General features: G+C 35.4%; 1 protein-coding gene across 1 annotated transcript in view; it reads right to left on the bottom strand.

Annotated features, from left to right (window-relative positions):
* Positions 1 to 16,837, bottom strand: part of LOC124642624 (dual specificity protein phosphatase CDC14A-like) — a 36,518-nt gene that overhangs the window by 17,355 nt on the left and 2,326 nt on the right. Inside the window, exons 2-3 of the mRNA XM_047181140.1 lie at positions 16,105 to 16,289; positions 1,767 to 2,026 (exon numbers count right to left, since the gene is read on the bottom strand). Coding sequence (XP_047037096.1) covers positions 1,767 to 2,026; positions 16,105 to 16,150 — 306 coding nt within the window. The 5' untranslated portion in view covers positions 16,151 to 16,289. The remainder of the gene's footprint in view (positions 1 to 1,766; positions 2,027 to 16,104; positions 16,290 to 16,837) is intronic.

The raw sequence follows: 16,837 nt of genomic DNA, 5'->3' as shown, positions 1-16,837 counted from the left end.
ATATCGACATAATCGGTTGTATCTTTTGATTGGCTTGGCTTAGAAGCTTGATATTTTCACAGCCTAAAAGGGACAATAGACCCGAGTATTTCATGTGAATTTCAGCTTGATACGTCCACGCGTTCTTAAGATAAAGGGTCTTGACAGACAGACAGACAGACGGACAACAAAGTGATCCTATAAGGGTTCCGTTTTTTCCTTTCGAGGTACGGAACCCTAAAAATAGTCAGTCTCATAACATTTCTCTTTCCGAGGCTTAGATATAATTTCCACAATTTGTGAGGCCACAGCCTTAACTAAAGCATGCACAATAATCAAAACCAAATGTACCAACGCATTTGTACAAGATGAGGACTTAACCATATACTGCGACAATTTAGCTATTACACGAGCAACTACAACAGTACTATAATCCACAGACGGAGGAACTGGATCCTCAACTAAATCCGGGCACAATCAACTAAATCCGTAACTCCGTGAGAGTAGCCTCGGCTGTATATCCCGGTGGTAATTTCCATTATAACGTAGGTATCTCGGTGGTAATTTCCAGCTATAGAGTAAGGAAGGATGAGCGGAGATGCCATAATGCAGGAAGGTCAGGCGCCTTCTTCTAGGTCAAATTCGTACGGTGGACATGGGAGTGAGCTAACGAGGTGTTCGGATTCTTTGAGATAGATATCAGAAAAAAAAATGGTCGGGTCCAAAGAACACATATATGGGCGAAAACAGTAACGTTCCTCGTCCCCCGCTACTTTTATAGGCGATTTTCCGTTATGGCATTTCCGATAGTCATTTTGTTCTCCATGTTTCCACCAGACATAGAGTATCATTGGATAATAGTGAGCGCGTGGGAACTGACCATTTACCCCTGATTACTAACCAGGTTATATTTCCTAAGGATTACGATGTATTTTTAACTTCAAGTACTTCGTTATGCAACGTGGGAGGAGGTATTAGTTGTAGGCTTGCGTCATTCTTGAAATATAATCCTATAAGAGGTCTGAAAAGTACCTTGGTCCATTTATAATGCGTTCTGCTAATTTATCACTAGAAAAGGGATCAATGTATCCGAAATCCCTCGCTTTATAAGAGCATAAACATTTCCATAGGAAGGATTATAGTGACAATACCACGTGCTTATTACAGCTTATGTATAAACTCGTGTATATAACCAGACTACGTATGAAACCTTGACTTTCTAAGTCTTCCTGATACTGTGGTACGGATGTAGATATTTTCCGCGGATCGTGGTAATCGTATCGGAACCAAACACACCGTATGATTTCATGTCTGACGATATAGCCTAGGGTTTAAATCATTCCACATGGATGAACAGAAAAATACGTCTGTAGCAACATTTATTTAAATCGTCTAGGGTGCTGCAAATTATGAAATCATTCGTAATTTTTCACAGAATTTAACTCGAAACGGATTTTCCTAATCGATGTTAAATGTCAAGGTAAGGTAAAAGTCAACATTCAAAACCTGATACTTAGTTCAACACTTCTTGGATTTGTTTTAAATATTCAAGAGCTGCCTGAAGTAGAATGAGACCTAAAAATAGGGGTCTTAACACTTTGTGATATAAACTTAAGTATTGGCAAGGAAAAAAATTTCAAAGGGCAGTCTCAATAAAGCAAAGAAAACACTGTAGGAAGAATGGATGTCGATCAAGCGATAGGGCACGCATTAGACGAAGACCCATATCTAAAAAAGGACAATTCAAATAGATCGATGATAAAAAATAAATTGAAAGGACACAATACCTGATAACTCCCAATAAGATAGGCCGCATTAAGCCGTAGCGTCTCATTGTTGCTGGTGTAGAAAACGATCTTCTTCTTCGGGTTCTTCTCCAATTCTTCATTAAGCTTGTTGCAGAACTGGTACAGATGGCAGAGGTGGTAAGGCCCGAAGTCGAAGTAGAAGTTCTCGTACACAATCTCATCTTCTATGTGGAAATATTTGCTGTTTCTGGTAGGTTTGGGCTTGTAACCAGTCTTCAGCGTCGCGAAGTACAATCTGTCTGGAAGAATTACTTCTAGTTTATAAAAGTCCGACTTTTATAGTCTAGTTGTAAGCGGTATTAACCGGTTAACTTCGGCATTGCATGCTGTCTTACTGTTTGGCGTGATTTTTTGAGCATTTGTAAAGATTCAATTTGCTGTTATGGGTCTAGTAGAATATAATAATGATACATCTTTGTCACTAGATATGACTGTTTGTTAAGTCAAGTTGCTATTTATAAACAAGGGCTAAGAAAACATATCTGGAATCGAGAAATAAGCACATATATATCGCCATGTCTTGGAAATGTAGGTTAATTTTTGTATCAAAACGGATCTTAAGGATATAAAGTAAATGTCAAAATTCTACAGGAAAATATAATACTAAAAGTTATTCTTATACAACATATGCAGGTTGAAGTGGTCTCGACGGCTAGACAAATATTTTACGTTAGTTGCTAAAGTAAATTTTGTTTCATTCCAGCACTATACATACTTTACTATGCAGTTTTTTTGGCAAGACATAATAAATAGTGTTTGCGTGATTTGAAACCTAATTTCTTGTTCGGTAAACTATGAAAACTTTGTTGTTCAATCGGAACTATTATTTTATTAAGTAGAACATGAAATAGTTGGGTTATCGATACCTATAGCATGGGTCTTATAACAATTTTATGCAAAGAATATATTGAGTAAAAAACTTAATAGATAAGTATGTATTTACAATGTATGAGATGTTGGTCTGTCGAGGAGATAATAAATTATAGTTCGGCCATTCAGAGAATGCGTTCCTGACACGTCGCGATTGAACTGACGACGTAACTTTGCAATGGCGTTGCAGTTACGATAAAAATATTTTTGCTGGTTGTTTACCGTTTTAACAATTGAGGAGCATTAAAACAACATTATTATATCAATAATCAATGAATGTTATAATTTTGTGCCAAACTGAGTGTCAAATAACTTGGTAAACAATATTTTTCTAAATCTATACTGCGCTATTACAAGGTTATGTCAGCGGTTTATATTTTGTAGTGCTGTGCTAAAAATAACAGGCAAGTATCGTAATCTGTTCTTATACAGTTATAATATAAAATAATACGTTTTGATTTTCTTTTTAAGAATTGGAAAATAATGGACTATAAGACTTAATTATAACGTTTATGAAATATAAAAATAAAACTATGACCAAACCGCATTTTTATACTTAGATTAAAAATGGTAACCCCAAATGGCGTTATGGGCCGCCATTTTGTGACGCTAAAACAGTCGTCCGTTGTCGTTTCGTGCGCATAGACCACGTTTTTCAAGTGTTTTCGATCTGTTTTTATTTGATTACCCGGCTTTTGTTAGACCGAGATATCAGGATTGATTCTGTTATTGATAATAATATAATTATACATGTAGGCGAAGATGATGATGAAGACACCACCTCCTCAAGCAAATCGGAGTCTGATTAATATTCTGTTCGCACATTCAATTCAATGTACTTGTAACAAAGAATAAATAAAACAATTTTATTATATGAATATTACCTTTTTTTGGTTTCCACTTAAATAACTAAAATATAAAACAAATGATTCCGCCAATTTAAAACGAAAATAATCTTAAAATAATGCGGCGGTTCATTTTGAAGGAACGGTAACGAACTCAGTGTTATGTTGTGCCCATCACTAGTCGTGACTAACTGATAGGTGTCAGGAACGCATTCTCTGAACGGCCGAAGTATAGACTGAATTATCTGACGATAGCAAATAGGTGGTTTCCTAATTACTTTTTTCGTGACGTCACGCACCTTGGAACTTCAAATCATCGCTTTAATCGTTTTGACTTATGAACGACCTGACGTGAAAAGGCCAGTTTTAATTTACAACCCTTCCATTGCAGTAAAAAGTCCACACATTATTACGATAATTTCACGATAAAGGTGAAGGATCAAGAAAGGTTTTTTTTATGAAAAAAGGCGGGAAAACACTCGTTTAAACTAGGGTGACAAAGGACTTGGTTGCATGTTTAAAAGCAGTTGAAACGAGCAGTAATTCCTATCGAACGGCAGTGCCAAGCATGGTTTAACATCCAACTAAAATATCAATTTCAGTGTTAAACTATTTCCCTAAAAACTTTTTACGATTTTATATTCATATTCATATTTATTTGCATACCATAACGTTATAAGGATGTTACAAGGGGCTTAAAGCTAGGTACATATTATGGACCCTGTTGGGGCACAGCACAGCAAAAGAAGGCTAGAAAGTTTAATTACAGTGGTAGATACAATAAGATACAATAATAATAGATACAATAGTAGATTAGGAAAACATTATTTTGCAAGTTATTCATTCGACTATCTTTTTATCGTCAAGATATTCTTTAACGCTATAGTAGCATTTGCTTAGGAGAAGTTTTTTCAATTTGTTTGCAAATATACCTATGTGTCTTTTTTTCATTTCTTAGTGTTTCAGGTAGTTTGTTGACATATGAATATATATGTTTAATTTTTTGACATATGAACGATCTACTTCGTAAGATATGCATAGGTCTGTGACCAAAAGGTGATATTGTGGAGGTCAGATGTCGTGGGGATTTTTAAAATAAAACGACCCCTGAAGAACATAATTCCTTTGACCTACCTTTGACAAAGGTGATAATTTTAATAGTGCAACAATTTATTTTATCACGTCACGTGGCTTCAAATACACACATCAAAAGTGTCTAGGGATCAACATATATTTTTGCAATAACTTTTCTCCTGATTGATATTAATTAAAATTTTCTTTAAGGATTCATCAAATAAAGTGTTTTCGTTTGTCACAGTAACGATAAACCAAGTCACCTTTGCACTAATAAAGAAATTTGCCATTTTCCTAATAAAGGGATTTTTGACATTTGAAACACTAACACAAAAGTTCGAAAAAAAAGACTGAAATAACAGTTTTCTTTAAAAGTTTATTGGGTAACTTAAACAATTAATAATCCGTGTTTCTACCGCGAACACTAACAACACAAGAACATCGGTTTGGCATACTCAAAATGAGTTCATCCAAATCACGATGTGGAATGGCCGCCCATGTTCGTTGCAACAACAAAAAAAGGTCTTCTTGCGACTGGATACCCTCCATATTCGGCAGAGCTCTTCTCTGTAGCATATCCCATGCATGCTCAATCGGGTTCAAGTCTGGCGACTGAGCAGGCCAGGGCAGGACATTGATGTTAGCTGCCGCGAGAGTCTGTCTTACAACTCTTGCGGTGTGCGGTCGTGCATTATCATGCATTAACTGAAATAAGGGACCGATTTGCACTTGTAGAGGAACGATGACGTCTGATACAATCGTCTCAGCATAAATTTGAGCGTTGAGGTTGCTTCTGATCCAAATCAACTCAGTTCTTCCGCCGATCCAAATACCCGCCCATACCATGATGGTTCCACCACTATAAGGATGGACTTCCTGGCAGGATTTTAATCGCTGTTGGCGTCCAGGGGTTCTCCAGTGTCGTATACGTCTTGTATCCGGTCTCATACCAAAACGAGACTCATCAGAAAAGCACACGAAACGCCATTGTTCTTCTGCCCAATTTCTGTGTTCAAGAGCCCATTGATATCGAATCCTACGATTGTGCATTGCTATAGGTGGTACCCGTAGCGGTCTTCGGGAATGAAGGTTCACTTCATGCAAGCGGTTTCTGACTGTTTGGTCGCTAATTAAGTTCCCTGAAGAGTGATGAAGCCTCACGGCTAACATCATGGCGGTTATTGTTGGAGCTCTTCGAGTTAAGATTTGAATGTATCGGTCTTGTCTCCGTGTGGTGCAGCGATACCGTCCTCCATGGCGCTCAGCTACGGTACCAGTGCTTCGGTAACGTGTCCAAAGTCGACTGATAACACTCTGACTTGTATTCAGAGCTAAAGCCACAGTACGTTGCCGGGAACCAGCTTCTATCATTCCCACGGCTCTGAGCATTTCTTCCCTGCTTAAATGACGTCGCCGCTCCATAATAACGTTGGTTTTAATCAGTAGTAGGGAAACAGTAGCACTAATAATGTCTTCAATGCGTTGTATGTGTTTATAGGGAAAATATTGACAGCTGATTTTCATCTTTTACTCGAATTTGATTCACAGTTCCTGATTCAAATTATGAAATGCACCAAAAAGGATCCATATAAATTTATAAAATCATAAATTTATTACAAAGCCACATCTCAATCTCAAGAAATCCGCATAAAAATGCTTGATCCCTAGACACTTTTGATGTGTGTATTAAAGTACAAATCCTCCATGTACTTATAGACGACATGACTACCCAAAATAATCCAACCTAGCAACAAGAATCTCACATTAATACAAAAGCTATACTTTTCAGATATGTATAAGTTAGAATAACATTATTGTAAAGGAATACTCGAAATCCTCACGAGACTACCCGAGTTCACTAACACAATACAATAATGTTATTTATGTTTGTTCATTCAGTAGTCTGTTAGTATGTATTAGGAAACTCTGTCTGTCTTCAGAGAGATATTAGAAGTATAAACTAATATTGTTATATCATTATTCATGATATTAAGCTCTCTTGTGTAGTTCTTGCTTACAATTTAGACATGACAGTACCGTAGAGAGTCTTTCCAAGTATCATAGAAAACCCTCAATAGTGAACGATTTTTATAGCATACCAGTATGGTCTTTTAATTTCTGGCGACTTATGGCAAACACAGTTACCCCTTGACAACTAGGGCAGTATCATAATTGCTATCAATACATGCGACACATTTCTAACTGTTAGGTATATTAAAAAGAAATCTGTTAGCAAAACTAAACATGAAAAATAACTTCTTCGAATAGAACCTATTTTAAGATACACCTAATGGTTTTTCTACTCAAACATTTATAGAGAAACGGAGTAAATTATCCCTTTTACGGGTCTTATTTCTGAACCTTAAAAAGGTTTGAACACTTGACATTTAAAACAACGCAAAAAAAAAAAACAAAGATTGAAGGAATCTATTTTTTTCATATACCTAGGTATAAGTTAGGTTGAAATCAATGATGAAAGCGACCATAAGACCAAAATACAATCTCGGAAAATGTTTATTGATAGACATGAATACAGTGAATCGTAAGTAAGTAAGCAAAGATAACATAAATCATCTTGAAGTACAACATCCAGTTAAGACTTATAACTTTGCTGAAAGAGATGTTGAACCCGAAGAAGTTTGATTGAACAAATAAATCTAGGCGAAGATCTTTCTCCATGATGCGGGCTACATTGAAGTCGTAAAGCTTTTGTGAGCTTTTGTCAAGAAAATGGAACAAGGATTCTGATTTATTAACCAACGTCTCTTCAATTATAAAAATGTCTAGGTTTATAGCTGACCGTTCATTTTGCGTTTCGGTGTTTGTGTTAAAAGATATGATAGAAAGGAATGACCAAAACGATAGTCCAAACTAATCATCTCACCATTTAATATAATGAAAGAATGAATATGGAATCAAGATCCTACAAGAGGGTCATCATCATATCTACAGATTTTGTGATCTTCGAATATGGGTATTTATTACGTCTAGGCTTCGTCTAAACATCTTAAAATAGACCATTCCCCGTAGCTGCCTTGAACAAGGATTAACGTCATTAAAGATAGCAAAAATATTATATAAGTATATCTACATAGTTTCCTCAGACACTGCGTAGGTAGACAGACAGTAGCTTTGTAAACAACAGGAGTACCTAAAGGAACCTCTTTCTTTGATCTTTTTACGCAGCCTTATCAGTGCCTACAAAAACAACGGACGCCACAGTAAAAAAAGCTTTTTAAGGTATTTTAATTTTATGCAGTAGGCGTAACGAAGGACACAGAACGGAAACGGAAAAGACGGAAGTCGAGGAACGTTATAAAAATACTCGACATTAAAACGTAAGAAGAGTCGTGAAATTAAAGCAGTCTAATCTTCCGCAATTTACAGCAGACCTTAGTGCTTTAAAACATTACTTTAAGGAAATGGCAAGCGAACCTTCAAGTTAAGAAAAAAGCGCTGATTTAATTCCGCAGCGCCATAAAATTATTTGACTTGATGAATGGCCACGTGAAATTTAATAGCCTATAGAACTTTTAGCTTACGTGCATTTTGCAGTACCAATCACAAGAACCAGAAAATTGTAACTCCGATTACGTTCCATGCAATGATTCCAAATGATGATGCGTGCCCCTGACCATACGTAAGGTCAAAAGCGATTGTGATGTCATCGTCCAATCAATTTGTAGTTAAATAATTGTTCACCGCTCAAGGTTACGTAATGTTGACATGGTCCGCTCCTTGTCAGCTTGGCATAATGATATTATTTCCATCAAAGGTAAAGGATGTAAAAGGCTAAACTAAATTACATAGTCATTCAAATATAATGTCATACAGAAGTCTTACACTCGAATAAAAAAAGAAATAATACAATGCGCCTACCCCAAAAAAATTGGGATGATGATCCATATTTACATTGAGTAACAAGTAAATAGTGATTGATGATTCTTGCAAAAATAGAATAGAACGGAGAATTGTTTGACAAATTAAGAAGTACTGCTCCAAAGTTTAATAAAACGAGCAAAGGTAAATATCAAACTACAAAAAATAGTAGCAACAATCTTGCACCGCGTCTCTTGCAGAACAGGTTTGCTTTTAATATAAATACAAATCCAGATGGTAGATGGTTCGATGCAATACCATAATGCAGTTGTAAACTTTAATCAAACGGAAACAAAACCAATATAAATCATTCATTCAGAAAGGAACGCCTACAAAAATCTATTAATACTTCGGCGCTAATAAAAGGAATCGCGCGCGCTCGCCCTTGGGGCACACCCCAAGTTTGCATACACTTACGTAACCCAAGGTCAGGCTGACACTCGTGCCGCACCTTTATTGCATGTGTAGCACTCGAATAGGAAATTACAGCTATTTCAGTGGACTAGCCTAGCTTGTACTTGCCCACTTGAAACTGAGCGATGAGCGACCTTGGAACTTCACCGTGCTGTTGCGTCAAACTGACGGTTTGTTCAAGCAAAAAAGTAATGGAAGTTGTGAGTTTTAATGAGTTTTTCAAACACGGAATAAATCGTAATAGGCCTTTTCAAAGTTTTTATTACGAATATCGTGAAAACCAGACTTGTGTAGAGTGGTAAGAAAAAAATTGGTTTTGACAGAGGCATTTGATTTAGTCAACAATGATGATCATAAGTTCAAAATATAAGGTTTTTTAAAAGTCTAGAAACGCGGCACCATTAGCGACCTTCCAAGGATAAGCCGCCGACTGAGAACAAGGGACAATTTATTTGTTTAATCAAGAAGGTAATTTCAGGAGGCATTTTCATAAAGTAGTCCCGTTACGTCCTAAGTGCTACCTAAATTGACAAAGACAAAGAGCGAGTTATGTAGAACTTAAAGCCTTCGAAAAGGATGAACGAAGCTTGGGAGTTACGGTAAGGTCGCTGTCCGTACTAATCCAATTAATGTTAATAAAGCTATAGATGAAAAGGTGGGGCTCATCACAATGAGAGTACCTTTGGAAGAAGCGTACCTTGATTCTCGCCTTCAAAGCAACTACAAAACATTAAACTATCCATCTAAATTCACGAGCAAGGCCAAAATAATCTACAAAGCCGTAACAAAATACTGAAGCAGACTGAAATATATTGGCCTTCAAGGAAGTGTCCCATTTTATAGCGAAGCGAAGACGGGAGCGGTAATTACCATGTTACAACTTTACGACTTGTTTTTACCACATACCAATTTAGTTAAATAAATATGAATTCGTTTTTAATCAATTTCGATGGTTATAAAATTACGATTACTAGCCTGACAGATGAATGAATATGTTACGTATTTATTCAGTGCAAAAGAAGAATGCTACATGAGAACATAAAAAAAATATTGTGTGTGCTCAAAGTAATCCGTTACTGTTATTTATGAAAGCCAAAGCAGACTACAAAATAACAACATCACGTAGAAAAACTCGTAGATAAAGTAAAGAGAATTCATAATGAAATTAAGCTGAATTTCAGCATGAACTATTAAAACTGCTGTTGGAAGCAAATTATGATAAACCAACTCTGCAGCACATAACAATGGACTAGGGAGTACATAAATAACTGAACAGCACTTACAGAGGGTTGAAAATGCACGTTAAACACATATTAATATTCTTAGTGTAGCAGCAAGCGTCGTTACAATACATGCAAACGATGAAATATGTAGATTTTGTTAACGCATTCATGTAGAGGGAACATTTCAGATTGATATATGTTACATACACGACTAGGCTGTCACAATATTTTTACGCTGAAAGGACGCTACGATATTGCTTTGTGTATTTTTGATGTGATACCTTTCTCATATTGATGGATTTTTGATGAGGACACCATTTGTAAAGTGAAAAATAATCTTTTGGCGTTTCTTTTCGCTTAGCATAAGGATTTCGGTAGATAAATCACTTTTAAATTGATTGCAATCAAGATAGACTGCTTCCTCGCCTTGTGCGACAATAATTAGGTTATGAACGTTCTACAAAGCCGTCTTAGGAAAAATAATAATGAAAGCACTCTCAGTAATCAATTTCATTAGATCTAGTATCCCTTATTAGGAAGGCTCTGCCACAACAAGCCAATAATGTTTTCGATGAAAAACCTACTGGAAGATCTATTAGCTTATTGATCAAGATGCAACGAACATCCATATTTCTGGTCTTGTCATAAAGATAGATATGGGATATATTTATTTCAGCTTCCCCCAAATTTTGGACAACGTTCAATTGGGCGTCCAACTATTAATGTATAGTTTTATTGGCAATCTGTCCATATAGATAGAACGTCAAAACCATAACTTATTCCATTTGCTTTAAAAGGGGAAACTATAAATCAGCAAATCGTATGGCTGCGCTTAAATTTATGTTTATGTATGACTGAAAAAAGTTCTGATAACGATCTAACGCGAAGGTCACTCAAGACATATTTGTAATCAATGCAAGTTTATTTCAAGCAGAACCATTTACATGATTTCGTATGATAATAAAGTTGCAGTTTATGGTTATGCCAAGATAAGTGGCTTGACTTGAGGGCAAAAAGGGAAGGTCAAAGTTCTAAAACCTAATGGAGGCAAAATGATTGACATGAACTTTGGTGAAAGTTTTCAACACGACCTTTGTGGTAGACAGAGCTTTTCTTTTTACTGAAACTTTGGTATTGCGAGTAGTACTAACTTCGTAGAAAATGTATTGAATGATTACATGAATCCAGTACTGGGTAAGCTTCCCGTGGAACATTTTCAGTTTTGTGAGACATGTAATTCGAAACCCTTATTGCGAAATTTCATCTCAAGGGACGTCTGTCTGGGCCAGACATAACTTACTTAGAGTAATGTTATTCCGATGGTAATTGGAAACGACCCTACTTGACCTTTCGAATCAAGAGACCTTTGAATTACGTAAATACAACGACATTTGAATATATCTCGTCTCGATATTGGAATCAGATTACGGTTCATGTTTTTGTGAACGACAACGGGTGTCGTCGGTAATGGTTGAAGATGGGATTAGAGCTCCAACAGCCGTTTTTTTTTCAAGAACAACGCACACCTAAATGGAGGGATACTGTCAGAAACTGAAAGTAAAGGCTATAAAATCCTAGTGTTAGATGTAAACAGAGGACATAAAAGGGTTATTTCAGTTTTTATGCCAGACAGTATCTCAGTTACTGCTCTGTATTCGCAAAGAGATTGTTAAATGGCTAAAGGCGATATTGGAAAACGATTATCAAGCGTAATGTGGGTAATGCCAATCGTCTGGCAAGTTTTTACCGCTAGCGCAAAAATGTGGTGTTCTACAATCGAGCTATCCTGTTCTACCTTATACAGCGTTGAATTAGCTAATAGGCGACTTCAACTTTAAGATGAAAGAGAAAACCGCCTACATAGATACAATTTAAGATCCAAACATTGCAATAAACCTAGACCACCCATATTGGTACTTAGAAGACCAACCCAAATAAATTCGGCTTTCACAAGCTCAGAACTCCAAGTACAGATATGAATTATGTACTAACGAGCTAACCACGAAAGGACAATGACCATAAACTTCAGGGAAACACCTGAGGTAGATTTGGAAATGTCATAAAATATGGTGATAGCAAAATAACTTCAGTACTTACATGTAGCTGAGCAAAATACTAAAGACGTAAGTGTGCATGCATGCATAATATGAAATGGTATGCATTGCGTCCCCAGCTGAGACTGCGGTTACAACCACCACGGCAAAAATGGCAGCTACATTTTTCTTCCAGTGAAGCGTGTTTTAATGTTATTTCTTTGTCAGGTTTAATGGCCTCGATTGAGGTTGGTGTTTTGGCAAGAAAAAGATATACCTCAATAGTTTGTGAAACATCTTTAAAATGTTATTTTCATTGTCTAGGTTAAGATTATGAAATTATAAAAGTGGATATAGGTAGAAATAATGTTACTTGAGGGATGACGTTAGGTAGAAGAGTATGAAAGAAGAAAACAAGCTGCGCCGACCCCAAAAAGGTCTTGGTTATGTGCTGTTGGTAACTTATGATAATGATGATAGGCTGTGAAAATGGTCATCATCATCTTTGCCATAGGATGTCTACTACTCAACATAGGTTTCAGCCATACTTCCAAAAAGACTTTCTTCAAATAAACAATTTTATAGTTTCAATAGCAGCGTAAATAGGGACAAATATCCTCTAGAAAGGCAGCTCACGTAAAAAAACAATTTAATAGGTTTTTCGTGCAAGTATTCCATGAGGTATTAAATAAATCATTGCAGTATGACAAAGTAATTGAGTTTAAATAATAGTCAGCATTGAGAAAATGACCCAGTTTTGGGAGTGTTATAGGGTCAACCTTAATTTCTTTAATTTTTCATCGAAGGGTTAAGTTGACGCCTAATAAATGCAAAATGAGAAATCGGAAATGAATTTTGATCGCAATAGAATTAGAATTGTAAAACATCGCGGTCTTTTATTTACATAGGTATTTAATTTTGAACTGATAAGCAATCATAAATATGTAGTTAGTTCTGGTAGAAAATGTTTGATAACATTTAAAATGTACCTACTATACTAAACCAAGAAATATTTATTACATTTATCATCGTATTTTCTTCTACGATTATGAACAAGAAGTTCCGCCTTTGCCCTTTAAGTATTTTTAACATTCATTATATCCTAGTCTGGATAAGTTAGACAGTTTCCATTATAACGAATGTTGCCAGCGGATATTGCCCTATATAGATTAAAGAATAATTGGACTAGCGTAGACTCAGCTGGCTTTTGTGTTCTAGCATGAAAAAGTTTACCACTTTTTTCTGATAGGTTTCCTGTTCCAATTTTATTTTTTTTGCATTCAGTAAAGACGCATTTTGTTAACTTATAAGGGCATTTTTTCTATACTTACTGATCTTTTCAATCTTTCATATTTACTAGTTGTTGAACTCGCGTCTTAAAAACATCTTCACTAACCTTTAACCTTTTTACAGCGAAATTGTATCTAAAACCGGTCAGACATAAACGTAATAAACAATAGCACACTCGTATTTACATATAAGTAATATGTACACATAATACATATACCTAAGGATTCTGATAAGGACTTGTTTTCCATTATGAAATTCAGTTAGCAAAATAAACATTAAAGTAAAAGAGTTGTTAATGATAATTCAATTATAGTAAGTTATTTTAGTGCGTAACTTTCAGGTTTTCATTGTTATCAAGAACTAAATCAAAACAGCCGCCCTTCAGTTTTGGAGGGCATAAATAACTTTGATGTTACCCTTTTCAAGGCTCGAAACTCGATAAAAATTTCATAACATAGTACCTACAAAATGCTTTCAAGTTCAGATTCCTTTTTTTCCCAAGGTTAAGTCAATGGTTATTTTAATAAGGCAAGCTTTTTAAGAATACAAAATTTTAGTCTCAAGGTAAGATTGCCTCTCTTATTCAATGTCAACTAATCTTCGTATGTAATATGCATGGGGGTCCATGCTGAAAACTGACTGAAATCTTGGAATTCGAAGTATATATGGAGTATCGCAAGAATTAAAAATTTTGAAAATCCTCGACCGTTCGAATTCTCTTAAATTTTATTTTTTAACTTTTTCCTTCAGGGATTAAAAAAACTATTAATACCATTTATAATCATTAATGAGCCATACTGCGTAACTTATATTTGACGTAGTTAACATGAATCACATTGCACCCACAATCCAGAAATACACATTTGACTCAATGTTTGTTGACATAGTACTATAAATAAATTAGCAAATAATACGTAGGTAATACATCTTCCTATCAATCATTTAGAAGGTCAGATGCAATGGAGCCTATGCATAAACCTGAACTACATTTGTGCAACTATAACGACGTCATGCTTGACAGAACCGCCCACTTAGCACTTACTGCTTATTTATAACTTAATAAGCTTAAGTTGAAACTCCAATACTTGTTTGTAAGATGAGATTTTGAGTTCATGAAGAGAATTTTATATTTTTGTTTGACATATTTTCAGTGATTTAATAATATGTTATTTGGACAAGAGTACATAGTTCCAGTCTAGCTTGAAAGAGACAAATCTTTTTCCGGTCGTATTTATGATTCAGCCTCCTTTGAAATTTAGCATCTCGTATGATGGCTATACATAAACTTCATAGTGTACAAACAAATCGAAAAATCTATTACAAAGTTCCTCAATAATGCACAGGAAAGGAACTTTGTAATAGATTTTTCGATTTGTAACAATGTCTAAGACCAGCAGGTATGTCAGCGGAGCCCCTTAGGGTTACAGCCTGCCGGGGCTACGGGAATTTTCGAGAGAGTTACCGCGGCCGGCGGCCCTGGTACACAAAGGGCTTAAGAAGGAACATGGTGGTGACATACCCTGTCAGACTTACTGACTAAAACCACGGGATGATTTCCCATAAAAACTAAAAATGGTGGCAGGTACTGGTTTAGGTAAGGTTTTCTATAGTTACTAGACAGACATGATTTTTACTTTAATCCAACCAGACAAAGTTCAAGATAGATTACCTTGAGACATGTCGGCTAAACAAATGTTAACAATGCTATTAGTGTACACCTACAATTAACGATTAAATGCCGATACTTATCTTCCTATATCTAATCTGTAAGTTGCTAAGCAATCTTCTAAACAAGATAGATAGCTAACCGATGTGTCAACTTTATTACTATGGATTTATTTATTACTATTATTACGATGGGAAAACTTTAGTACATACCTAATAGAGAAGTTTTTTTAAACATTTAGGTAAGTTGTTTACGTTCCGTGCGATATATCTCAGTTTTAAGCTTAAACATTCCGCAATTATCAAATATGAAATTCTTGTTTACCACACACCACAAAAAATACACAACCACATAAAAGTAGGTAATTGTGACAATATTTGTCACAATGTTTTGTCAAAAAGTTTCAAGGAAGAAACTTGGACTTTAGAAACCGCTTGAGGTGCCATAAAAATCTCAGTATTTCGAACTTAGCGTGTTACACCAGATGGTCAGTCTGGCTCTATTTGGTATCAGAAAGGTATCAAATACATATGTATTATTCAGTTATTTAAATCAGTCAAGTGGGAGTCGGCTCGCGAGTTCCTCTCATACTTTAATCCAACAGAGCGGAATTCGCGCAACCTACAATGGTTTTAATTAACAAACTTTTGTTCAGTCATTGTTAAAATCTCTTGTTAGCGTGAACTTTCTGACAAATAAAACGAGGACATCAGAATAAAGGATTTTGGATTAAAAGTCTAGATAAATTAACACTTAATAGTTTATCTAGCACCCCAACCTTGATTGAACCGACAATAGCCGAGTGTACCATATGCTTACACCTGTGTACCTATTGTAGTTAATGTTTACTATTTTTAATAAATTTGGCATTAGTCATCAATCGATTGTTTGATACAGTGGCGAAATGTCACAGAAAAATCATTATCACCTCATCCACAGCGTTTCCAGCAGATAAAACCTGACCCAATGTCAACAAAATCGGTTTAAAAAATCTTTTGAACCACAATAATGATGTTGACCTACCTTTAATGATCTCAGTAGATGATATGATGACATCGCTTTCATCCATCCTCACTTTGTAACACAGCAGAGCCGCAGACTTTTTTATTTTGAATGATTTTCACTTAACTCAACAGGAACTTTTCATTTCAGTTGTACTATTTGACTATCTTATGGCTTTTGCGGCCATATTGGTTTGTTTCTTGTAGCTGCAACAAAAATATAAGTATGTATTAATTTTTTGTTGTATTGGTCTGGTTTTTTGTGGTCTCTCTCATCTATAATATACTAATATAATAGAGAGGATGATTGTTCGTTTTCGAAGCAAGGAATTGATTTTTAAAATTCTTTTAATTCTGGTAAGCTACATTATCCCAGAGTAAGATAAGCTATATTATTTACCTGGGTAAGGGCAATATTTTCCACAAGAAGTGGGTGAAACTGCGTAAGAATGGATAGTTTTTTATATAACTTTAGATGATTAACAAGAAGTTTTTGCCACTAAAACTCGAAAAATTAAAACCTAAAGAAATAGTGCACAGCGCTTATCTTCATTTTTTTCCCAACATTAATAAAAATTTAGATTTATGATTCGCATTTTTCTATAAGTAGGTAAGTCCATAGAATCATAATATTTAAATCCTATGTTATGATTTGGTTAGTATAGTTTAACAAGTTTTATTATGATTATAACTATTAAATAAAAAACTTACGTTAGATTTGCATAAATTAGTTATAACTGACCCGGATTTTAAAT

The sequence above is a fragment of the Helicoverpa zea genome, chromosome 25 (genome assembly GCF_022581195.2).
Source record: "Helicoverpa zea isolate HzStark_Cry1AcR chromosome 25, ilHelZeax1.1, whole genome shotgun sequence".
NCBI classification, from domain to species: Eukaryota; Metazoa; Arthropoda; class Insecta; order Lepidoptera; family Noctuidae; genus Helicoverpa; species Helicoverpa zea.
Note: the sequence above shows the minus strand (reverse complement) of the source record. Positions and strands in the feature narration are given on the sequence as shown.